The following is a 26974-nucleotide window of genomic DNA, read 5'->3' as shown; positions in this document are numbered from 1 at the left end:
CATTATTCAGTCAGAGGTATTTTAAATGTGTTAAAGTGGTTCTTTGTAGGATGCAGTTGGAGATATCTTCAGTGTGAGGTGGAGGCACATTATGTCTATGCCAGTGCTATTGGAAAGTACTTTTTCTTAACTGTAATGTATCCAGGCTTAACAATGTAATGAGATAAAAACTGGAAAGAAGCATGTTAGTTTACTTATTCATGTGATCTGTGGCATCTGGCTGAGATGTAAACGTGTATTGATTGTATTACATAGAATTAAAAAATAATTTCCATTGTTTTTAAGATGTGGAAGTCATTTTTAGTGTAAGTTATAGACAAGTTTTATTTAAAACAAATAGACTTGACGAATGAGAAATAATGAAGAAAAGCATGAATCTTTCAGGGTCTGGAGCCCACAAGGGTAAAGGATTTGACTTTGTGGAGCTCTTCTCTTTTCTTACTGCTCAAGTCCTACCCCAGTTCACATCCTTCCCAAACCCTCCTTCACCATCCCTTCTTACAAAAAAAAAGTAGGTGGTCATCTGGACCCTTTAGTAAAACTGTGGGAGAAAATTGTTAAGGACATGGATACAGACTCTGGTTAATTTAAAAAAAAGAAGAAAGAAAAGCAAAACGGGGTTCTCAGCTGTACAGGTACTCTGAGAAGAGAGGTTACTTATAATACCTGTTTTACTAGACAAACCTAGACAGAGTACCAGAGCAAGAAGAAAGCACAGAATCCCAATCAGAGCTGTTTCTAGTCCCATGAAAAGACAGCCAATGAAGGCCAATCCTGTAGTTGTCAAAGCAAAACAAGTTTCTGAAAGTGTCATAGTTTAGAATGCTATCCCTAAAGGGAATTTTTTTCTCCTCTTTCCTCAAGCTTTTGTGATTACCCTAAACCTGAAAGATGCTTCCTTCAATATACCTAAAGCCATGACAGAAATGCATGGACATTACATTCCAAGGTAGGGGTGCTCATTTCCAGTTTACTTCCATGCCCTTTGATTCATCTGCTGCACCCAGGGTGTTAACCTTCAGCAGGACTAAGGGCATTTATAGCTGTACCTACCTTGACAACAATTTTTTACAGATACCAAACCTGAAGGTGACACAGACATCTCTGCACTTTACTGTTGGCTACTTCCAGAGACTAGCACTGCCACTGAACTTCAGAACTCTCAGCTACAGCTCACAAGGTAAATAACATTCCTTCTGGACACCATGAACCCGAGTGCATTCCTTCCCTCAGAGAAAGTGCTATCCCTGAGCTTGTATTTCACTTCCCATAGAGCAGCAAGTCCAGATTACTGTGAAGGAGTTACAGTTAACTGGGGTAGATGGTCTTTTCAATCCTGATGGTCCTCTTAACAAGGCTTCACATGAAGCATTAATGATACCTAAGAAGTCGATGGTACCCACATGACCACACCTTTCAGTGCCCCATTCTTGCTGATCTGTATTAAGAAAGCTTGGGTGGTGGATCCAACATTCATCAGCATGTGAATTTCTACTTGGTGGGACTTATTCAAGTTAGAGCTTGATGATCTGATAGTCGCCACCAATTCCTTAGATGTAGCCTGGTGGGCCCACTCATGAAGACTCCGGATCCAAGGGAAGTTGGACATATCTCAGAGGAAAAAGGACGTTAGTGTCAAAGACATGAGGTAGTAGTTTTGGCTGTCAAAACCTTCAAATGTATCTGGCAGTTTAGGACTGTGCATATCCTGGCATACAAAAACACTAATGTAGCACTTCACCTAACTGGAAACATTTCGATATATTTTGTGCTTGCTGACCATGGAGGCACGGTACTTTGCTCATGAGTCAGACAAGACCTTCAGAGCATGCTAAATCCTATGTCTGGACACAATTCTTGCAGACCAGATGAGCTGAACAGGGACAGACCTTCTTGAATGGTTGTTAAATAGGGTTGCATCTCTGGATTTGGTCCCCTGGTGTGTTGTCAGAAATAGATCTTATTTTTGCAGAAAGCATACAACTCAGAAAATGTTGCACAGTGAAACTAGTCACAGAGGCCTGGGCAGCAATTGTCTTCTCAGTAAGGTGGGCAAGCCTGTTTCTAAGCATGCCTTTCCTCTAATCCTATGGTTGCCACCCCTCCATTTTTTTTCCGGACTATCCGGAAATCAAACTGATTCTCCAGTAGTCTGGAAAACACAGTACAAACTCTGGTATTCTGTTTCAAAAAAGAAACAGACTATCGGAGTTTGTAAATCAGCTGATAGTCTCTGAAGTAGCCAACAGTAAAGTGCAGAGATGTCTGTGTCAACTTCAGGTTTGGTATCTGTAAAAGATTGTTGTCAAGGTAAGTACAGCTGTAAATGCCTAGTCCTTACAGTAAATCAGTCGAAAGCAGGCAGCAGGATTGGAAAAAGAGGGCGTTCCTCGCCGAGTGAAGTAATCGTGACATCACAAAATGGGTGGAGTGTGGGTGGGGAGGTGGGTGGGGTTACTGATGACACAAGGGGTGTGGCTTTACTCTGGTTTTAGCCATAGTGAAAGGTGGCAACCCTAATTCCCTCCTCTTCTCAGGATACTACAGAAGATGTAGGACAGATGAAAAATGCTGTACTCGTAACTTCCTTCTGCCTGAAACAGCACTGATTCTCTCTTACAGAGTACAGTAAGGATAGAGCCTTTACTACTGCCTTAGTGATGAATCTCTTGCCCCCCCCCCCCCAAAAAAAAAAATGAGTCACTCATATGTGCCTACCTGAAGACCCTAAGGTTGACATTTTGAGCAATACAGTTGTCTCTTTTAGGCACATGTTTTTTGAGGATATGCTTTTTATTTTAACTGAAGATAGGAAATCAAATGCAAGTACATTTTACTTACAAAAATGGAAAAGATTCATCATTTGGTTCAGAATCTGTTAGACCTTTACAAATCATGGTTATTTTATGTCTCAATAAAGGTACATTTAGGTATAATTTCAGCTTGCTTACTTGGGATTCCTCCTCTTTATTACCAGTAAAGTGATTCCTTAAGGGGGGGAGCTTACATTTGAAACCTCACAAGAAGGTCATCTGTCCATGATGGGAGGAGCTCAGCTGTTTGAGAAATTAAATCAGTCACATTTTGGGCCAGCTGCTTGTGCACCTATGAGATATTTGACTCAAAAAAACTGACTTTTTTGTGGCCATTACATCTTCTAACAGGAGGATTTTAAAAGTGCAAGCCTTTGTGCAGACAAGCCTCTCTCATCTTCCACATAGATAAGGTAACATTCCACACTATTCCAAATTTCATGTCAAAAGTGGCAACCGAACTTTTCCCTGAAATGGGTCATTAACTTCCCTGTGTTCTGTTCCCTAGATGTACATAGGCACTGAGATTTTACCAGGAAAGTACTTAAGGAGTAAAGGAGAAAGGAGACCAGTTAATTGTATATTTTGCAAAGGGTAGAGAAGGCAGGCTGATCTGTAAGCAGACCATCTCTAAATGGGTAGCGCCCTGCATCTGCTTCTATTACTTCTTCAATTGCACAACTGTGCTACTGTGTGTGAGGGCCCACTCTGCAAGAGGCACAGCAGCCCTGCTACCTTCTTTGGAAGGGTTAGCACTCAGGCCATTTTGGAATCAGCTTAGTCGTCTGATCACACTGTCTCCAGGCATTGTCACCTTTAGACCTAGGGCAGTACTTGTCATGATCATAGTATAGGGTCCACTACAAATAACACCTTTTCAGGACCAGCCACCTACTGGCCTGTAAACTCTGGGACCTTTCCCTTATGACCAGGGGAATGTATGTGAGGGTGAATGGGTGGTAGGTATGAGGGTCATAAAGAGAAGTGCATGAACAGAAAGCTGCTTATCTGAAAAAAAAAATGTACATGCAAGGAGTTAAACATAAATGTAATACAAAATAAGTATCAAAGCTTTTTAAGACAATAATGATAAACTCCTCAGAAGAGTAAAGGAGTTGGTGGATACAAACAAAGCATGATTCAGGAATGATAAGTTGCCCTTCACTGAAATGATAGAATAAGGAGTGGAAAATAGTCAGTTGCAGTTGTTCTAGAAGATAGAAACCAGGGATTTTCACATAGCTAATCTGCATATGGGTGCAGAGGAGTAACAGATGAATAGGAAGAATGTCCAACAAAATGAGGCTGATTGCATTGTATAAAATTTTATCAAAGGTTGACATAACAGGTGTGTGGAGAAGTCTTGCTGTCGAATACCAATAAAAATGTTATATGAAAGCATAATACTGAAACAGTAAAAAAAAAAAAAAAAGCAGGATGAATGTTTCATTATCCCCCTGTCCCATTTCCCACTCTACCTCTTCTTACAAGAGTATTACTCAAGATAAGGCAGGAAAGACCAAGGGCAATTCTGATTGCCCCAGACTGACCACGCCAGCACTGGTACCCACTACTGCACAGTCTGTCGCCACTGCCCCCTTGGCACCTATCCCAGATCCCAACCCTCCTGACAGTAGGAGGGACAGATGTTGCATCCGCAATTGCAGACCATGAACCTTGCAGCCTGGCTTATTCCTTGAATTCTCCTCCAGTGGCTAGCATAAGCAAGCAGGTACTGGATGTTCATAGGTTAATAAGTAGGTACTAGGCTATTGGCCCAAGGGCCTACGTAAGCCTAGCCAACAAGGTTCCCTGGTTTATGCCAACCAAGAAAGTTATTTTCCTGTGCCACTGTCGAGCAGAGACACAGAAGTGATCCACGGGGTGTATTTCCTATTTCCCATCCACTCATCAAGATTTTTCTTGAAGAGTGCTAATGAAGAACTTTGCTTGACACAGAATGATAGCCTGTTCCAGAGAATGGGAAGTCTCTGGGACAGGAATGTATCCCTCCAGCATGTCCTGTTTATTGTGGTGACAAGGTTTAGGTCCCTAGAGCGTGTAGCTCAGAGGGATTGGGATTTCTTTAGGTGTAGTATGTCCAACAGCTCTGGGTCTGACATAGCTTTATATGATAGGCAGAGATCACCTCGGAGTAGGCGATATGCTACAGAGTAAAGCTGGAGTTCTTTAAGGCGGTCAGTGTAGGGCATTTGTTTGATGCCAGTAATCCTCTTTGTGAGGTACTTCTGTGACCTTTCCAGCTGCTGCAGATGTCTTGTGAGGTACATTCCAAAAGGGGCGTTGTACTCTATAATGGGTCTAATGAGTGTCGAGTAGAGGGGAACAATGACCTCTTTTTTCCTGGATGAGAACCCTTTTATGATTAGGTGTGCCACATAGAAGGACTTCCTGACTGCTGTGGCGATGTGACTATTAAAGGAGAGACTACTGTCCACCTGGGTCCCAAGGTCTCTTATCACGCATTCGATGTTAAGTAGATTGCTGCCTACGTGGTAGTTCATGGGTACAGAGTTTTTACCAAAGGGGATGACACTGCACCTTTTGGCATTGAGCTTGAGGCCATGGCTCTGACACCAGGCACCTGTCTCAGTGAGGCCCTTCTGTAGGATGTCCATATCATTTGGGGACTTGACTATGTCTACTAGTTTGCAGTCATCTGCGAACTTCGTTAGCCAGAGGCCTTCTATGTTAGCCTGTACTTCAGAGAAGTAGATACCAAACAGGAGAGGTCCAGGATGGAACCCTGTGGTACTCCACTTGTCACTGCATTTAGGTCAGATTAGGAGTCTGCAACTTTTACAGTGTGGGTTCTGTCAGTGCGCCAGTTGACAACCCATCTTGTGGTAGGGATTTATACCTAGTTTAGTGAGTTTAGCTATAATTCCAGAATGGGGGGATGGTGTCGAAAGCCTTGGCGAGGTCAAGATAGGCTGTATGAACCACCTTACCCTCATCTACGGCTTTGGTGACTGCTTCAAAGAAGTCGATCAGGTTCAGGAGGCATGATCTGCCTTTCACAAACCCGAACTGGGAAGGATCCAGAGTTTAGAGTTTACCAATGTCTTTGTTTGAGTTCCATGGCCTTGCAGACCAGGCTCATCAGGTTAATAGGTCGATAGTTCCCAGGATCAGTGGTGGCTCCTCCTTTGTGGAGTGGGATAACTATTGCTGTGCGCCATTCAGTGGGTACAAAGCCTAATGCGAGGCTATTATTGAACATGGTGCTTAAGTGGGGAGCCCGTTCATTCTGAAGTCCGTGTAAAACACAGCCTGGGATGTTGCCCGGTCCCTTGGATGCTGTGTTTTTGGCTTTAGGGAGTGCAGCTTTTACCTCCGTAGTTGTGATTACAGGGACTCTGCATTCTTCCTGTATAGATATTGGGCCCTTTAGGGGGTGAGAGGGGGGTAAAATTAGCACTGAACCTGTCTGCCAGGATGTTGGCAATATCAGTTGGGTTTGTAATTTTCGTGCCTTTGTGCTGTAACTGTCATACGTGAAGCCAGACAACCCAGTACAAGGAAATCCTATGCTTATAAGTGGAAAAGGAATTGTTCCTGGATTCACACTAAAGGAGCGGATACAGCACAGCTCTCCTTACCTCTCATCCTGGATTACCTAGCAGACCTACTCCACAGAGGCCTGTCCTTCTCTTCCATTAAGATCCATGCTTCTGCCATCTCTGCTCATTACAGCACTGATCCACCTCTCTTCTCTCACCCTCTCATCAAGCAGTTCCTGAGAGGGGCTAACAACTTAAGGCCACCAAGAAGAGCCCACACCCCTGATTGGGACCTTAATTTTGTTTTGGAAAAGCTCACGCTTACCCCCCTTTGAGGCTGCAGTGTCAGCAGAGTTAAAATTCCTCTCTTGGAAAAAAAGCTTGCTTCTGGCCATCACTTCAGCTAGAAGAGTGTCTGAGCTACAAACACTTATGGCTGTAGAACCCTTCATTATTTTTCATGCTGACAGGGTCTCCCTCAGGACTAACCCAACTTTTATGCCTAAAGTGGTGTCTAGTGTTGCTCTCAATCAATCTATCCATTTGTCTACCTTTTTGCCTAATCCTCAAAGTAAGGGGGAAAAGATCCTGCACTCTTTAGATGTGCACAGACAGCTCAGATTCTACCTTGATAGGACTAAGCCCTTCAGGAAATCTGACCAGTTACTAGTAAGCTTTGCACCAGGGGCAGAGGGCAAGGCCATATCAAAACAAACCATCTCCAAATGGATAGCACACTGTATCCATTTCTGTTACAAACACCATGGGAAACCACCCCCTCAGGAGGTCAGAACACATTTCACTTGGGCGACTTCAACCTCTACAGCCTTTCTCAAAGGAGTCCATACCAGGGACATTCCTGAAGCTGTTACTTGGAGTTCTGTTCATACCTTCACCAAGCATTACCACATGCCTATCTTTTCCAAATCCAGGGTGGGTTTTGCAACAGCAGTCCTGCAGGGCATACTAGCCAGCCCCTACTTTTCTTGACTGCCTCCCCCCATTCTTCAGCTTTGGGAATCAACCCAAGTGTGATGACTGCAACAGTGAAACTCAAAGAACATAGTACAGTTGTGTACACTTACCATAAATGTGGATGTTCGAGTGTATTCAGTGTTGCAGTCCTGGTTTCCCACCCTCCAGCCCCCTTGTCTCTCTCTCTCTCTCTCTCTTCCTCACTCCTTACAGGCCTATTGGTATTTACTTTTTACTGTTGGTGTTTTTCCACCATAACTTAGCTTCCTATTTGGGGGCTGCTGACATTTAGGGCAAGAAAAACTGATGTAATGGCGTTGTCTGCCTGTTTTTATACCCCTGACGACCTGACGTCGGTCCTGAAGCAACAGCAACCAACACAGAAATACTAAGCTTCTGGTATTCGGGCCAACTGAGGGCTACCCCTGGCAGGATAAGCCAAGTGTGAGGACTGCAACAGTGAATACACTCGAGCATCTACATTTATAGTAAGTGTACACAACTGTACTTTCTCTGTTTCGTAGAAGCTATTTTTTTTTTTTGCAGGAAAAAATGAACATTTCATGGTTTCCGGACCTTTACCAAGTGTCCGTTGTTAACCAGGCAGCTTTGCAATTTAACATTAAAATCTCTGTTGCATGCTTCCTTCATTAATGAGTGACTTTTTTTTTTTTTTTTAAGGAAAGACAAAGAAAAGAAGCTATATCTTATCAGCTTCTCAGGGAAGGTAAGTTTCTGCATTTGTTAAATTTCATCTTGTTTTTCTATGTTTAGGGAACACAGAATGCCATTAAAGGTTGTTTTGGTTCTCTTCATCCAATATCCATGCTGCTTTGTTGTTCACATGTAAATAAGTGTTTAGAAATCCTAGCCCTTTTCTGCTGGAAAGCACAAAGCAGTCAGATTGTGCCCCCCCCGGAACATATTGTTTTCCCCAGCATGTTGATACAAGAATGTTTGTGTTTGAATTTACACAATGTGCAAAAAAAAAAAAAAAAAAGGCCAATCATGTTTCTGATATTTATGCAAGAGATTTGATCTGTGTAAAAGTAAAAATAACTCTCCAGGCAATTACTGTACACCATGTAAATAAATTAGCAGATTCTGAATACCTACACAGCTTTTCCATCACAAGCAATGTTTCTCCCTTTACTTTAAATGATAAACTGGGACCAAAATTTTTAACATGAGCCAGGTAGTAAATAAAACAACATTATTTAATGCTGTTTTTGTGGCGATCATAGTCTTGTATACACACACACACTCCAGAAGAAATTAGCATTCATAGTTTTGTTTACAATTGTTTACTAGTCGTGAGACAGCATCTCTTTAACTGTTTTCTCCTTAAACTGCTGTTCCTGTTAGTAAAGGAAATTAGTTCTCAGGATGTTGTGAAGACCTTTGTTTTTTATCTGTGTACAGAAGTTTGAAATATTACTATCCCCCACTACTGCTGCCTGCTCCTTCTGGCTTACGTGGACACTGTGGTATGCCCCCTGAATGCTACCGTCACCAGATCTGGATTACCAAACCATCTTCCTCACATACTCAAGGCCACTGTGAATGTGAACATCTCTTGCAAAGAGGACAGTGAACGTCTGTCTTGCCAGCAGAATTTATCAGCTGTATCATTGTCAAGCATTCCCTGATAAGTATTACTTGTTTTCAGTACTGTTGAAGAGGGAAAAAAATGACCATAACATTTTATAAGTCTTTTATAATAAATGTAGAGAAAAGGTGGGGGAACTTGGAACTTGAAGTCAGACCAAAAACTAATTAACCAAATGCTAGGAGTTGTATTTCAGACGTTTGTAAAACGTGCATATTTTAATTACGTGTTTGTCATTCTGCTGCCATTAAAAAGGAAACTTGAAAAGTTTAAAATTTGAACATACTTCCATTATGAAGTAGTTCTCGCAGTGATATGAAACGCAGAGTACAATTAAATAAAGATATTTTAGCTTTCGTGTGCATATTTCCTACCTTAAAACCTTTATTTCACCCTTGGAAGGAATTTGACTTTACATATATTCTAAGCCATGGTTTCTGAAAGTTTGTTTCAGAATTATTGCTAATTGCCAAAGCTATGAGCCAGCATTTAATTCTGTTCGCTTATAACCATTTAACATCAATGAAGTGCAAGTGTCTTTTTTTCAAGAGCAACTCCAGAGTACTGGTCTAGTTAAGTGACTTCCTGCGAATGGAGGCTGAGGAAGTCAAACCTAGGGCTGTAAGATAAAACTTATCTGTTCATAGTCTCAACCTGTGCACTGTACTAATAGGATTACAAGAAATTACGCAGCATTTCTTCTAAGCGTATTGTTTTTATATATGTAAGGAATACATTTTTCAGTCTGACGTTTTTGGGACCGTGCCTAATGAATTGTTTCATTGTCATTGAACCATTAAGTGAGGATCACTGGTTTCACATTTCAGCTGTGGAATCCATGCACAGCATTTGCAAAATTAATATTCTTTTTTAACAGATTTCCCCCTTGACCATCAGACTTCTCTCCTGACTCGCATTCGTTCCTCCTTGGGTCAGAGCATTTCAGTCCATTTGTTCCTATGAAGATGAGGGTTGCCCCAGCTGGGAATGATGCCATCACCTGTGTGGGGAATGGAATGCTCCCCTTAAGGTGTTAGTGTCCCCCTAGGCTTACCCTAGAGTGTCTGGAGGGGTGGCATGCAATATTCTGTTCATGTACACACCTGTTTCCTTGTTTACATAATCAGGGGTCCTGCTGCTTTTGTAGACAGCACCTCCACATGATTTACGGACTCCAGTTCTTCATGATCCCTTGACTCCACTGAGTATTTTGCAGTGCAAATATGCTCAAGCACCCCTACCTCCGAAGATGGGCAAGCTGGTGCAACCAGAGCCAGACTGGAGACTACCTAGATTGCCGCATATCTTAATTATGTCTCTGCTGCAAGTTCTGGATCTGACACTGTATTGGGCTATTTTCTTTCAGTGAGCATATTTTATACTTAGAGGCGATTGCATCCTTGAGGTTCTGGGGTATCTATTAGTGTTGCTGTACATGATAGGGCATCTCTGACACATCATCTGGGATCTGCTCTCACCATCCCTTTGGCTTTCTGTCTCTGAGCCGTATTCAGATTGAAGTGCTACTGTTTGCAATTTTCTTTGCACTGATGCATTTTACTGTGGTGCCTAGAGCTTTTCCAGAGAAGAAAAAATATGTGATCCAGTGTTGCCTGTTTTAGTCTGATTCAACTGTGGGTTGTTGGATCCACCCGGAACCAACCTTGGCACCTAATTTGAAGCTGTTCAGTTCTAGAGCTTCAACTACCACCCTTCCCATAATTCCCTAGATGTCACCTTACTACCTCTGATAGATTTGCCAACTGAAGTGTTTGGTTGTATGCATCTTTTGTGGATAGTTCATAAAACTGCCTCTTACAGAGTTTTTTTCCCCTCTCTAGGTCTGCTAGATTTATCCGGTAGTGGTTATTGTTGTAGTTTAGAGTATTTTTTCTATTCTAGGTTAGGTATAGGTCATTAAAGTTGTTATAGTTAGTAGTAATATTCCATACTTTACCTAACTATGGACTCTTACAAAAATTGTTTTAAAATAGTGTCAAACTGTTAAAATTGTTATTAATGTGCCTCTTAACTGTTTAGAGCAGATTTAGATGTACAGCCATTATTACTGTTTGTGTGTGTCTGTATGTAGTCTGTTTTTTTTTCTTATGGCTGATTCAGGTCAGGGCTTCAAAAAGTGCTCAGAGTGTGGACACAAGCTACCTCCCCAAGACAGTCTCTATACGTCTGCTGTTTGGAGGGTGTCCATTTAGATACTGCACATCAGGCCTGCAATTTATTCATAACTAGAGCCTTACAAACAAGACTGGAAAAACTGATTGTGAAAGAACTCATTCCTCCCCAGTCAGGGTCTGCTGCCCCACTTCTTCATCATCCTCTCCTTCTTCAAGAAACAAAGAAAAAAAATTTGAGAGCGAAGACAGATAGGCAGAAGTCCAAGCAGAAAGCTTAAAAAAAGAAGCGGGGGACTCAGAGAAGTCCCATAACAGATCTCATGATCCCTCTGTCTTTGGTATTGGATCTGAAGCTACCTTGACACTTGGCGCTGACTGTCTTTCAGCACAGAACTTCATCTGCTTAGTCCCAGTTTTCCCCTAGAACCAGTCAGCTCCACACACAGTCTCCAGTTCTATAGGAGAAGAGAGATTCCCGATCACTGATGGTGGTGTCATAATCCTAGTCTTCGAGGAGTCTAACAGAACAGAGCATTGATAGAATGATGTGAAAATTTCGTAGACTGCAGATACAGAGTGGGGTTCTCTTGGTACTATCTTCTTATAGCGTACTGAGTGCTGGTCTCCATTACCCCTCCTCTATTTTCTTGTCCAGATCCAGTCCACCTGTCGGTAATGGTAATTTTGGACCAGATCCTCCCTGAAGCACCTCTGCCAGAGCCAACAGTCCAGCTGACGTCTACTCTGACAGACTCCCTACCTCTTTCAGGTCTGACCTGCTTGGATCCTGAGGAATTTTGGAGCTGTGGCTTGAGGGGAGGGTTCAACCCCCAGATTTTTCGAGCTGTGTCCCCCTCTCTGCTTTAACGCTAGATAGTTCATCACCGAGGTCAGCTTCAGGGTTGAGACCCGTTGGTTCTGAGGTTTCCCTCATGCCTGAAGAGCCTACAGAGCTGATGGCTTCCTCAGCCTTTGAGGCTTTCCAGTGGGTTCTTTCAAGACTGAGGAAAAAGATGCTTTCTTCTAGGTCGGTGACATTTACACCCTGACTGGAGTCAGTTTCTGTTTCTCAATTTTTTGTCAGACAGGGACAGTTGGTTTATTAGCTCCCAGTCTAATTCTGAAACCTCTGATTTCTTCCCCCTCAACTGGTTCATAGAAAAGATGTGCAAACAGAAGCATGTAGACTCTTTTCCCCAGAGTCTCTTACTGAAGACTCTGATTTGGAGGAAGGTGATTATCTACCTCTGAAGATGTCACCTTTGGTGAAATTCTGTGATGAAACAGGGGGATGGTTCAGAGTTAGTCCTTCTCCTAATAAGTCATTGTTCCTGGAAGCCTTTGGGTCCAGCTCAACTTCTTCCTGAGTGGCACCACCCATTGACTCACTCATTCATTTGATGGAGCAGTGGGCATGGAAGCCTTGATGTGGTAGAGTCTATACCTAAAAAGCTAGATTGGACTGCCCTCACTGCCTCTACAGACTGTAGTCATTGGAGTAAGGGTCCTCTGGTAGATGTGATAGTAGCAGCAGCCACGAAGAAGGAACTCTCCTAGGAGAGTTCATCAGTCCATCCCTTTAATGGTGATGGATCAGTTTGGAAAACAGACATATGCTTCAGCAACCCTTGCTCTCAGGTTACTGAATTATCTCACTCATATCACCAAATTTCAGACAGCCTCAATAAAGGAAATATCGTAGTCTCTTTCTGGTGTTCTGCCAACATATGACCAGAAGACACTGGACTCCCAACTGTCCACCCTCCAATCTTTCTCCAGTGTGTCCATGCATCTGCTCTCAAATGCAGCTTTTGGAGCAGGTAGGGCAGCAGGCACTGGCATCTGCACTCGCGGTCATTCCAGGATGCACCTCTGCAACAAGTTTCAGGATGTACATCTTCAGGATGTCACTTATCAGTGCCCCCTTTGATGGATCCACTCTGTTCAGACCTAAAGTAAAAGAGACACTCGCCAGGAATTAACAAGATGGTAAGACTGCCTCTGCCATAGGTATCTGCTTTTCCACACCCCAGAGATCCTACTCTAGGAATCAGCAGACTGAGAAGAGGATGTGGTTTAGAAAGTCAGTGTCCTTATCAAGAAATTTCTGATGATAGACTCCCTCGTGGCAGAGGTGGAGACAACACCCTAGAGGCAGAGGCATATTGCAGAACCAGGGCTTTTGCCGGCCATATTACGAAAAGCCCTTTCAGCATTCCTGAAGGGTTGCCCGACAGCTGCAGTGTGGAGGCAGTTGGGGGATGCTTATCTCTGCACCTTTAAGCCCGTTAAAACATAACTATGGATTTATGGGTGCTAAACATAATTTCCAGAGGTTATTCTGTACCATTCTCTCTTCCCCATATCAAATGGAAGAAAGTTCCTGATGTTCTGCCCAGCCAGCAGGATCTTGCGGCAGCAGAAGTTTCCAAGCTGCTTTAAAAGAGTCATCCAGCCAGTCTGTGTAGACCAGATAGAATCAAGAGTCTACTCGTGGCTCATGTTTAGTACTTAAGAAGATAAGGGGACCTTGGACCCATTCTGGGCCTGAGCCATTTGAATCAGTATGTCAAGCATAAAAAATTCTGGATGGTTACGCTGAAGTCCATTTTGCTTCTACTGAGGAAGGATGATTTGATGTGCTCAGGTGATGTCAAAGATGTACACTCATGTGAAGATGGAGAGGCTTTTGAGGAAATTTCTCTGTTTCCAGCTAGGAGCCACTCACTGTCAGTTCAGAGCTATGCTCTTTGGGCTCAGCACAGCTCCCTGGTTGTTCACCAAAGTTATGGCAATGGTAGCAGAGCATCTCTACCTACAAGGGATTCAGGATTTCCTGTTTTTTTTATGATTGGCTCCTCACTGCTACAAACAATGACCTCTTATTGCACCAATGGGACCTTTTGCTCCAACTGATGCAGGATCTAGGCATCACAGTCAACATTTCCAAATGCCAGCTTATGTCTTCTCAGCAGATAGAATTTATCAAATGCCATCTGGACACAACCTTGCAGATTGCTTGTCTTCAAATGTCCAGGTTTTTTTCTGTTCATCTCACTTCATCTTATCCCCTGTCCACCAGCTAGGCTCATCTTGTGCCTGTTTGGTCTTATGGCATCCACAATTCTCGTGGTCCTGTTGCCAGATTCTGTATGAGGATTAGCAGTGAACTTTAGTGGTACAATGGTTCCAAAGGGTCTGTCTTTTCCACACCAAGATAAGGCTTACTCAGGCAATGCATATTTTGGTGGATAACGTCGTCCTTAGTAATAGTCAAATGAGCATTCCAATTGAATCCTCCAGTGACAGTAGTAACAATGGATGCTTCCCTTGGGGAGAGGGGGGGGGTTTGAAAGAAAAACTGTCCAGGTCACATGTAAAAGCTAGTCTTCACATAGCTGTTTTGAAGATGAGAGAAGTCCTGCTTGTATTGCAGGCTTTTCAAGACGCACTCTCCAGAAGTGTGATTCAAATGTGCTTTACATCAACAAACAGGGAGGATCCCGTTCATACATGTGCTGCAAAGCTATGAGAGTCTGGCAATAGGCAGTGTTTTCACACGCTTTCTAATAACAGTGCATATCCTGGGGTTGTCCACTGTTCTAGTGGACAATCTGAGCAGCTCTATCCTAATGCCTCATGAGTAGTCCCTCCATCCAACCGTGATCAACATGATCTTCAGTCACTGGGACCAACCTTGCTGCAGTCTTTTTGCATCCCATCTAAACCACAAGAGCAGCAGTTGCTTTACCCTGATCCCTCCATAGGGACAGTCACTGAGGGATGCTGTGGTCTATAATTGTTCTCTGGGTCTCCTGTATGTCTTTCCAACATTGCCTGTAATGAACAGGTGTATACAGAAAGCAAGAATGTCCAAGACTTAGGTGATCCTCATTGCCTCTTTTCTGGCCTTGGCAGACAAGGTTTCCATTCCTGTGGCCTCTTCTAGTGCATCCTCCATGGAAACTGGATCAGTATCCAGACGTATTAAACCCACCCATCCAGACTAGCTCCCCTGGTTCAGAAAGCCATGAAATTAACCACATGGTTCCTCTAATTCAGACTTTAGCCAGAGATACCAGGCTTTTCCCATCAGTGGTTCACATGTTATCTGTGTTTCAAAAACATTCCACTACCAATAAATGGAAAAGGTTCTCTATTTGAGTGTTATCCAAAGGTCTAGATGTCCTTCAAGGATGCATCTGCAGTCCTAACAAATGGGTTGTCCTGTCGTCAGGCAGCTCTTCGGTCGGCCGGATTCCAAAGTCTGGGTCTGGCCTCGGCTGGTGTCGCACTTCACCCGACGTCATCTCTGCTGGTCTTCGGGTATAAAGGCATCAGCCGACGCCATTTTCCTCAGTCTTTCTTGCCGCGTGGCACCCGAAGCAGAAGCTGTTCGCAAGTGCCGGTCGGTCAGATCCAGAGATTAATATTACCGAATACAACTTCGAAGACTTCTAAAAGCTAAGTACCCCGTTGGGGACTCTTTCTTGCCTCAGCCGATGTCAGAAAAAGTAAGTAACTGTTTAACTTGTGGGAAACAAATACCTCATAAAGATTTCCACTCTTACTGCTTACCTTGTTTAGGCCCAGACCACGACGTAGCAGCTTGTTTAGCCTGTGCTTCCTTCAACCGACGAACGCTTAGGCGTCGGTCGGAGTTTGCTGAACAGTTTTTCGGCTCAGACTTTGCGTACATTATGCCGTCGGATCCTCCGACTACCCAAATTGTTAAGAAACGCAAAGAAAAGGACCGACACTCGCGGTCCGCGGTTTCGGCCGAAACCACGGTAAAGCAAACCGCGAGTGTCTCGGTTTCGGCCGAAACCGAACAAACGGTTCAATCTACAGCCGAATCCATGACTACTACCGAGGCCCCTTCTGCCCCAGCTGAATCAGCCTCTGAAATTTTGCCTACTAATGTGGTTTCTCTAGAGTTATCGGACACCATCCCTTTGGATGTCTCTACCCCAGCACGTGGTGCTGCTAGGCCTCCTGCAGCCATGTCTATAAAGGCCTTTGCCAGGGCTAAAGCAGCCAAAACTGCTAAATCAGTGCCTGTTAAGCCCCCCTCTCACAGGCCCAGCTCCAGTTCACAAATGCTTACTCTGGCAGAGGATCTCATCTCTCTAATAAGGGGATCCCAATCTCACCCAGACAGGGCTTCACAACCACCGGAAAAGAGACCTAGAGCAGAGCCCCCTGAGCCAGGCTCCTCAGATGACTCTTCTGATGACTCAGACATTACAGACCATCCAGAGGCTCCTCTTTCTACTTATGAAGATTCTGATGCTGAAAAATCTATTCCTTCTGCCTCTCCACCAGAGGAATTTTCCTTTGGCGAAACCTTACATGCCATGCGAGAGCAATTCCAATGGCAGGGACAAGATTTCTCAGATTCAAGAAAAAGGCTTAGGACCTTTTTACACTTACCACAACATAGGCCCTTAGCTATACCTCCAGTTCTTCCTGTTGTGGATGATGCATTTAATGATGTTTGCACTGCTCCTGATACTTTACCTCCAGCCCCTGCTAAGCCCGACAGGTTCTACAGGGTACGGACACTCATCACCACTTATACAAGGCTCCTTTTGCAGATCCGGAGACTATCTCCCAGGGGCCTAAGGCAGTAGCTTCGACCTCAGCTAAAACCCTCTCCCTTCTGATAGGGAATCCAGGTCCTTAGAGATGGGGTAAAAAGTATACACCTCCGCTACTCTCTCAGCTAGAGCTTTGAACTGTCAGTTTCATATGATCCAATACCAAGAGTTTATGCTTGATCAGTTAACTAAGAAACTGTCCTCTGATGATTCCTTAGATAAGAAATATGTTCTAGAAATGGTGAATCACATTCAGCAGGTTAGTAACCATTCTTTAAAATGTGGCTATGATGCACTGGAGGCTCCATTTAGATCAGCCATGACTGGCACAGTTATAAGAAGGCATGCATGGTTGAAAGAGCAGGTCTTGCCGGATCATGTTAAAGCAAAGCTATTAGATGCTCCTATGGACAAGGTCAGTCTATTTGGTTCTCCTGCCCAACAAGTAATGAAGAAAATGGAAGAGAAGGCAAAATCTGTACAAACAGTTAAAGATTTCTTACAGGTACAGCCCCCAAGGTTCAGCAGGAACTGGCCTTCCAAAAATTGGTCCTTTCCAGACTCCTCTAAAAATCAGAGAGGCAGGAATAGACGTTCCAGAGGCAGAAATCAACCCAGAGGAGGTGCCTACAGGGGACGCCAATGGCAAGGCAATAATCAACGAGGCACGGATACAACCACTACCACTGCAACAGGACAATCACAGTGACTTGGTTCTAACACCGCCTACCAGGGAACAAATAATAGCACCCTTAGGCGGAAAGTTAGCCTTATTTTCAAAAAACTGGCACTATATCACAAGAGACAACTGGATTTTGCAAACTATAGACCAAGGCTACAGGTTTCATTTCCACACCTTACCAGCAAAAAGAGGAATGCCAAACCTGCCACCAAATCAAAAATCAGAAGCCCTAAAACAAATAGCTCAATTAACAAAGATGAGAGCTGTGGAAAGGGTACCACCTACAGAACAGGGCAAGGGATTTTACTCCAGACTCTTCCTAGTACCAAGAAAAGAGAACAGTTGGAGACCTATTCTCGACCTGTCCGCTTTAAACACATTCATCATCGTTCCAAAATTCAAAATGCTGACCCTACACCAACTTCTTCCCATGCTGGGCAAGGAGTATTGGCTGGTAACTCTAGATCTCAAGGAGGCATACCTGCACGTCCCCATACGACCAATTTGCAGAAGATACCTCAGATTTCTTGCAGGATCAGAGCATTATCAATTCTCAGCATTGCCCTTTGGCTTATCTACTGCGCCCAGAGTGTTCACGAAATGCCTGGCATCAGTAATCGCTCATTGCAGGCTTCAGGAATCCAAATTTATCCATACCTGGACGACTGCCTGATACAAGCGGACAACAAAAGCAAGCTGACACAAGACTTACAAAGAGTCATTTGCTTACTACAAGCCCTGGGATACACAGTCAATTTAAAAAAGTCAAAACTGATACCATCCCAGACAATAACATTCTTGGGTGCAGAATTGGACACAGTAAAACAGATGGCATTCCTAACTGCAGAAAAACAAGAACAACTTCCTCTGTACTTCTTGGCACTAGCAAAGCAGAACAAACTAACAGCAAGGAAAGTACTGCAGGCCTTGGGTTTCATGGCATCCTGCATAATCTTGGTCCCTCATGCCAAACTACATATGAGAAAACTACAGTGGTACCTAAAGAATTTATGGTCTCAACACAAGCACAGCTTAGAAACCGAAATACCACTAATCCCATGCCTGAAACAAGAGTTCCTATGGTGGGCTCAGACATGCCAGGCAAACCCGGGCTTGTCCTTTCACAACATTCAAGCAAGCCAAACCATCACAACGGACGCCTCAGACCTCGGTTGGGGGGCACACATGCTGGACAAGTGCATTCAAGGCTTATGGACTCCAGAACAACTACACCTGCACATAAATCAAAAAGAAATGCTGGCAGTAAAACTAGCAATCCAGAATTTCAGACCATTCCTCAAAGAGGGCCAATTGATGATAAGGACAGACAACACCACAGTCATGTGGTACATCAACAAACAGGGAGGCACGCATTCATACCCCCTATGCCGAATGACTCTGGACCTGTGGAATATGGCTCTGAGCTACAACATTCAATTACAGGCAATATTTGTACCGGGAAAAGAAAACATCCTAGCAGACATGTTAAGCAGAACTACCTCGGATGCTCACGAATGGATGCTACACCCGGACATCTTCAAAGCCATCACAAAGAAATGGGGAATGCCACAAATAGACCTATTTGCATCCCCACTCAATCACCAGCTCAACAAATTCTGCACAAGGACATACCACCCTCTTGCTTGGAAGGTGGACTCTCTATCCTTCAATTGGAAAGGCCTGACAGCATATGCATTTCCACCCCTTCCTTTGATGCACAAGGTACTACTGAAAATCAAAGAGGAACGTCCAAGGATAATTCTGATAGCTCCAAATTGGCCAAGACAACATTGGTATCCATTACTGAGGAGCATGTCCAGGGGGGGAACGTGGACTCTACCCTGATTCCCTTGATGTTGACTCAGAGCAACTACAACATCTTGCATCCAAACCTGAAAACTCTGCAACTCACTGCCTGGAACATTACATAAGAGCATCCAACCCAGATTTATCCCAAAGGGTTAAAGACATTATCCTTGAGGCCCGCAGACCTTCTACTAGAAGGAACTATGCAGGAAAATGGAAAAGGTTTGTCATTTGGAGTGCGGAAAGAGGGAAAGATGTGTCAAAGGTAGATATTGCCAACATCCTGGAGTATTTGGCAGAGCTCCTACATACTGGCCTGTCCTATTCCTCCATCAAGATACATGCATCAGCTATTTCTGCAGAATACAGCCTCGATCCCCTGTCTTCTCGCATCCTCTACTCAGGCAGTTCCTCAGAGGAATTAAGAATGTAAAACCTCCTAGGAAACCACCATTACCAGCATGGGACTTGAATTTTGTGCTAGAAAAATTGACACTCCCTCCATTCGAACCAGCAGCAACAGCAGATCTTCAACACCTATCCTGGAAAACTGCTTTCCTACTGGCAATTACTTCAGCAAGAAGGGTTTCGGAACTACAGGCTTTAATGGCAGTGCAACCCTTCCTAATCTTCCATCAAGATAGAGTGTCCATGAGAACTAATCCTACATTTATGCCTAAGGTGGTATCCAGAGTGTCTCTAAACCAGGCAATCCACCTATCTACCTTCTTTCCCAATCCACAGAACAAAGGGGAAAGACTGCTGCATACCTTGGATGTACATAGACAGTTGCGCTACTACCTGGACAGAACCAAGGGCAATAGAAAAACTGACCAGCTCCTAGTAGCCTATGCAATTTCCAAACAGACAATCTCCAAGTGGATAGGAAATTGCATAAGATTCTGTTACTCCTATCATGGAAAGCAAATTCCACAGAACATAAGGCCTCATTCTACAAGGGCTACAGCCACTACCACAGCCTTCTTACGAGGAGTGGCTACCAAGGACATTATTGAGGCGGCTACTTGGACCTCCGTGCATACATTTGCCAAGCATTATAACTTACCTCTATACTCTAGATCCCGAGCAGGGTTTGCCACTGCTGTGTTGCAAGGGATCCTAACTACACCATAATTCTTATTCCTCCTCCCCTAGTTTGGCTATGGTATTCTACCCATTTGTTAGGACTGCAGATGCATCCTTGAAGGACATAGTACAGTTTTGTACCTACCATAAATGTAGATGTCCGAACAGGATAGCATCTGCAGTCAGGATTACCCACCCCCCTTCCCCTCTGTGGTACTCCTAGGGTATTGGCCACCTAATAGCTAGCTGGGGGGGGATCTCTTATGGTGTATTTGTTTGTATATATGTACATACATGTATATTTTTTGTGTTTGCCTTCTACTTTTGGGAAACATTGGCATTTACCCAAAAATTTAGCTATCCAAGAGGGCTACTGGCATCTGGGGCAAGAAACACTGAGGAAAATGGCGTCGGCTGATGCCTTTATACCCGAAGACCAGCAGAGATGACGTTGGGTGAAGTGCGACACCAGCCGAGGCTAGACCCAGACTTTGGAATCCGGCCGACCGAAGGGCTGCCTGACGACAGGACAACCCATTTGTTAGGACTGCAGATGCTATCCTGTTCGGACATCTACATTTATGGTAGGTACAAAACTGTACTTTTCCTTTTTAGCTCCTGTTCTGTCCATTCTAGAGTTTTTATCAGAACTTTTTATCAACTGGTATAGTTACTCAATTATCAAATTTCATTTAGCTGGCATCTCTAGCTTTTGTATAGGCCAGTCTTCTGTAGCCTCTTTGAGGATGTGTAAAGCTTTCTTAAAGGGAACTTTCCTATTTTGTTCCCTTATCAGAGATCCAGCTACTCCTTGAGACATTATTGTCATTCTACAAGCATTGACTCGGCCTCCATTAGAACCAGCAGCATCAGTGGATTTAAAATTCCTGTCTTGGAGAACAATTTATCTGATGTTGTCTTCTTCATTCCTCCTTGCAATAGGGTCTCAGATCTGACTTTCAGATTCGTCTCGGCCACATTCTGCACACTTGGAGCCAACTCTCAGGCTCCTGCCTCTCATCCATAATGCAATACATTTACCCAAGTACCTCAGATCTCGTTTGCCACTTCAGTCTCCAGGCACGGGTCTTGTGCTATCAAGCTTGTGGTAATTTTTTCCTCTCTGAATTTTGGGAACTCGTATTAGTTTTCTGTGTAAATCCTCCCTGTTGTATTTTCTTTCCTTCTCTTGAGTGTGCATGTGTGATCACCTTTTTTCAACACACAACTTTTTTTTTTTTATTATTATTATTAAGTTATTTATCTCAGTAGTTAACCTTAACTTTAATATTAGAACTTTAATCTTGTAGTTAAAATGGTATTGTTAATTTTGTAATGCTTCTAAGGTTGTTAGTTATCCTTTAGCTTTGACCGTTTGTTTTTGGTGGGCTTTACTTGGCGAGAAGCCTTCACCTGGTTTGAAACATTGCACTTCTTGTGGGCATAAAATGCCCAACCAGGATACCCACAAGGAGTGCGTATATTGTTTGGGGTCTGATCATTTAAAAGCGGGTTGTTCTATCTGTGCTTCCTTCAATCTGCTTGCATTGGCCGATAGAAGGAACAAATTGATACTCAGGGGTCTTCTTCCTTCCTTGGTTCCAAAGGTTCAGACCCCTTCCTTGGCTTCTTCTTCAGCTTACACTAAAGAGGCAAAAAAGATGTCCCTCCCTGTCTCCTCGAGGGACTCTCTAGAGCCCCAGAAGTCAGTGAAAACTTCATATCTGACTTACTCGGATCCGAAGAGATCACCTCCCCCTTTGGATCCATCAGCATCTTTGGATCCAGAGGATATTATTACCATGTCATCTCCCTTGTCAGTTCCTATGTTGGATCCAGTACCTCAGGATCCGAGAACCTCAACAAAGTCCCTGGCTCACTCTTGAATTCCAAACACTTCCAACCCCCCTCATTAGCTTCATCCAGGTCCACTAGAAGCTGGTCCAAGGAGGATATGGACAGGATGATAAGGAGATTCTTCAAGGCCCAGATCCAGATGGGGGTAGTCTTGGCTCTATCCCCTGTCTGATCCATGAGATATCCCAGCCATACCATCAGAACTCCATCTCTGATCCAACCTTTGGCTTCGGAGTTACAGGATTCGGAACTGCCATATATGCTGGGCTCGGTGGAAGGGAAGCTTCCTTCCCTGAAGCCAAGGTTACCCTTGATTAACCCTGTTCCAGTTCTCTCTGAGCAGAGCGAGTCTCTGAGTATGGTGTCAGTGCTGGGTCTGGGGGATAGGGTTGGCTCTGTCTTTGTTGGTGCCATCTCTTCTCCTAGGCGCCTTTGCACTTGACAGTTGGGTCTGGTCCCTTCTGGAGTTTGCAGATCTGGTGCAAGTCCTGGCCATTTTCCCTCTGTAGTTTCAGCTTTGGGAGAGACAGAAAGGACCTCTCCTGGTCCATCAGCTTTTCAGGTAGTGGAGAGGGTCTTCTTCTGACATGGAGATCTGTTGACACATGTCCCAAAATCTACCCCCTGTGCCCCCATCGGATTTAGGCCTTGAGCCCATTTGTCCTGCCATGAGTCTTCCTGTTCCGAGTGGCCTCCAAAATTTCCCTGGTTAGGAGGGATCTCCTTCTTCTGACACTTCTCCAGAGTATCCAGCTGAGGATGTCCCTTGGAAGAAGACATGAAAAAAGAGGCACATTGATTCCCCATTGGAGTCCTTAACCAAGGACACTGACTTCGATGAGGGAGAAGGATCCCCCCAGCTCCACCTGAGGATGTCTCCTTTGGGGACATCCTAGAGATTCTGAAGCAAAAAGGTGTGTGGTCTGCCCATCCTCCTTCCTCAGAGGAGTCAGTTCTCTTGGAGGTGTTTGGGATGGGCTTGCCACATTTTGAGTGACCCCTCCCCGGGCAGATTCCCTGGTTGAGTTGGTGTCCTGAAAGGCATGGAAGGAACCAGACACCATCAAGCCCATACCCAAGTGACCTGATTGGTATCTGGTACCCCCCCAGCAAATAGGAAACATTGGAGCAAGGGTCTCGTAGTTGATGCCATCATGGCAACAGCAGCCACTAAGAAAGAGCTAGCAGAGGAAACTGCCAATGTCCATCCACCTAACAAGGAGTCTAGAGTGTTGGGTAGGATTGGGAAGCATGTTTAAGCCTCTGCCACCTTTGCACTGTTGTTGTTGAACTACCTGGCCCAGTTTACCTGGCTTTGGTGGGATCTGATCAAGGAGCCCTCAGCATCTCTCTGAATCCGTGTGTGTGGAGGAATTTAAAAAAAGTTCTTCCAAGCTGAGCACTCTAATCATCTGTTGCCAACTCATTGATGAGGTTGATCTCCCATAGCATGGAGGGTACCTCACTTGCAGCCAATTCAGGATTTTCCCTAAGGAGGCATGCTTGGATGAGGCTATGTGATTTCATGGACCCCTTTAAGACGTCCTTTGTGCATTCCCCCTACGATGGCTCCTTGCTGTTTGGGGTTTCAGTTTGAGATGTCCTGGACCACCTCATTCTTACACCCACTAGAGGAAGCAACATCCTTGACCTGGTTATTACTAACATGGGCAACTGTTGCTCTACACCAATAGTCAATTCCTCCCTGGTTAGATCCGACCACAAACTAATCACCATGGAAATCTACATCTCACCCCCCCCCCCCCCCCCGCAAAAGTAACCACCATGAAAAGTGTTTTCAAAGCTGACTTTGAACTCCTAAAAACAGAGGTAGCTAACTTCACGGCACCCATGTCAATGGAAAATAGATGCATGACTGCCGAATCATACACCAATGCACTGTGCGAACATGTGCATAAATGCATGGAACTAGCCATACCCAACAGAACCAAGACGCTCTCATCCAAAAAAAGGAAGCCAATCTGGTGGTCCCTTGCCATCACAGCAGAAAGAAGAAACTGTTGCAGAAAAAGATGAAGTCCCAAGATGGGAAAAACTCTCTTATTAGCCACAACAAAAAGTTGAGATCCCTCATCAAAACCTCTAAAGCCAGCTGTGAAGGCAGAATTGCAGCAGACACTAAAAACAACCACAAAGCCTTCTATAGTTATATCAGAAATCTCCATGGCAATACCCATGTTTGCTTTGAGTTACTGCACAATGGTACTTCCTATACTAAGCCAACAGATTTTGTCAACATACTGGCCGACAGATTCAGTGCCAACTTTACCCCTCCCCCCAAAGGACCAGTCACAATATTGGAGGAATGCCAGGCACCGAGCATTACTGCAGCACAGTTTAAAGCTGCATTGCCCAAGGCCAAGAATACAGCTTCCATGGGACCCAACAATGTCCCTGGATGTGCTCTACATGAACTACAAAGTGAACTGGCACCGCAGCTGTGTGCCCTCTTCAATCACAGCCTCATCTCAGGCTTTGTCCCTACCGAATGGCGCACTGCTACAGTCATCCCTAGCTATAAAGGGGAAGCGAATACAGAACGTGGGAATTATCACCCCATTAGCCTGACGAGTCTGATATGTAAGGCTATGGAGCGCATCATCATGGACCTAATTAACAAGGCTATAGAGAATCTCCAAACTCTAGATCCCACGCAGTTTGGTTTTGTGAAAGGTCGATCTTGGCTGCTCAACCTGGTTGAGTTCTTTGAGTCAGTCACCAGAGCTGTGGATGAGGGCAAGGCAGTTCATACAACCTACCTCAATCTGGCCAAGGCCTTTGATACCATTCCCCACTCAGGAATTATTGATAAACTCACCAAACTCTGCATCAACCCCTATAGCACTAGGTGGGTTGCAAATTGGCTCACAGATAGAACCCACAATGTGAAAGTAGCGGACTCCCAAGTCAAACTGCAGACCAGTCATGAGTGGAGTCCCACAGGGATCGGTCCTGGGTCCTCTCCTGTTTAGCATCTGTTTCTCAGACGTCCAGGCCAACATGGAGGGACTCTGGCTGACCAAGTTCGCAGACTGCAAGCTGGGAGTCATTAACTCCCCAAATGATGTAAACATCCAACAGAAAGGCCTCACAGAGACCAGTGACTGGTGTCAAAACCATTGCCTTAAATTTAATGCCAAAGAATGCGTCACCCCCTTTGGGAAAAACTCAGTTTCCACTAATTACCACATTGATGGGAGCCCACTGAACACTGAAGGCGCGTTATAAGAGATCTGGGGACATAGCTTACCAGTGCCAGGACCCAGGTTGACAGCAACCACTCCTTCAACCACCACATTGCCACTGTGGTCAGAAAGTCCTTTTATATGGCACATCTCATTACCAAGGTTTTTGCATCCAGGAAGAAAGAGGTCATCATCTCTCTCTACTCTTCCCTCGTTATGCCAATCATCGAGTATAATGCCCCATTTGGCATGTACCTCACTAGACACATGCAACAGCTAGAAGGGCCACAGAAGTTCCTCACAAAGAGGATGCTAGGCCTTAAACATGTCATACATGGACAGACTCAAAAAACTCCAGCTATTCTCTGTCTCATATCGTCTACTAAGAGGCGATCTCTGCTTGACTTACAAAGCCATGTCTGACCCAGCTCTGTTAAAAATGCTACATCTAAAGAAATCCCAATCCCCTCTGCACCACCTGCTCCAGAGACCTCAACCTCATTACCACAATCAACAGAACGTACTAGAGGGACAGGTTTCTCCCAGAGCACATTCCACCAGAGGAATGGTTACTTCTTTTGCCTTCTATTCTAGAACATCCATTGATGATATTTGCATGCAGCAACATGGTCTAACAGTCATACCTTTGTATCACACTACAAGTTGGATATCATCTCCAGAACCAGGGCCTCCTTTGGTTTGATGGTTCTCAGGCATATCCTTCCATGAGGGCCACCCAGGATCTACGTGTCTGGGGACCCTGACCCAATAGTGAGGAGGAATGAAGAAGACAACATCAGATTACAAGGATGTTCATCGTGTTTCACATTTGCAGTCCTTGCAAAATGGGTTATCCAGTTCTCGGTAGCACACAGTCGGCCAGAATACCAAAGTCCTTGGTATATGACATCAGCTGCCTTCGGTTTAGGCCTGACGTCAGGATATCAGGTACAAAAGAAGGTAGCCGACGCCATTTCCTCAGTCCTTCTTGCTGCAAAGCCCGAAGCAGAATCATTTTCCACGAGTGCTGGTTGGCCGAGAACCTTCTTTTTGTATTCCGACTGCTTAGTTGAAAACATCCTCAGGTAAGTACCCCATTGGGGACCCTCTTTTCTTGCTTTAATGAATGTCAGAGAAAGTTAATAACTGTCTTGCCTGTGGAAAACAGATTCTGCACCGTGATTTTTACTCCTGTTGTATTACTTGTTTGGGCCTTGAGCACAGTGTTCCTAATTGTGTTCTCTGTGCTTCTTTCAACCTGCATACCATACACCATAGAGCTAGGATCTTGTTCAAGCATTTTGGAGTTTGGCCTAAGTTCGTCGGTATGGCGTCTTCTGGTCTCCCAACTTCAGGTGTTCCTAAGAAGTGCAAGGATAAGGACCACGACAGGCTTAGAGTCAAAACAGCCGACGATGTCCCTGTTAAGTTGGTTGTCGGCTCAGTGGTAGTCAGTGAGGCGCTTTCTTTGCCCCGTGAATGTTCAGCAGAAGGCATCTGCGGAGACCTTTTCTGAGTCCTCCATACCACAGGCTTCCACTTTGTCTTCTGACCCTCTGCCAGTTGCCGCCTCTGATGGATCCGGAGCCGCTAAGTAGGCGCCAGCTTCTGAGGCCTTTTTTCTCCACTTGGAGACCAGATCCAGACTGATGACTTTAATTCAGACTTCTGCGGTGGCTAG

General features: G+C 44.5%; 1 protein-coding gene across 1 annotated transcript in view; it reads left to right on the top strand.

The window, feature by feature from the left end:
* The window catches only part of N4BP2 (NEDD4 binding protein 2), a 1502684-nt gene that overhangs the window by 970011 nt on the left and 505699 nt on the right, over positions 1 to 26974 (top strand). Inside the window, exon 9 of the mRNA XM_044062929.1 lies at positions 7994 to 8039. Within this exon, the coding sequence (XP_043918864.1) occupies positions 7994 to 8039 (46 nt within the window). The remainder of the gene's footprint in view (positions 1 to 7993; positions 8040 to 26974) is intronic.

This window comes from Protopterus annectens, chromosome 2.part1, assembly GCF_019279795.1.
Source record: "Protopterus annectens isolate FY-2018-M chromosome 2.part1, PAN1.0, whole genome shotgun sequence".
Taxonomy (NCBI): Eukaryota; Metazoa; Chordata; order Ceratodontiformes; family Protopteridae; genus Protopterus; species Protopterus annectens.
The sequence above is the reverse complement of the archived record's forward strand: the minus strand, read 5'-3'. Positions and strand labels throughout refer to the sequence as shown.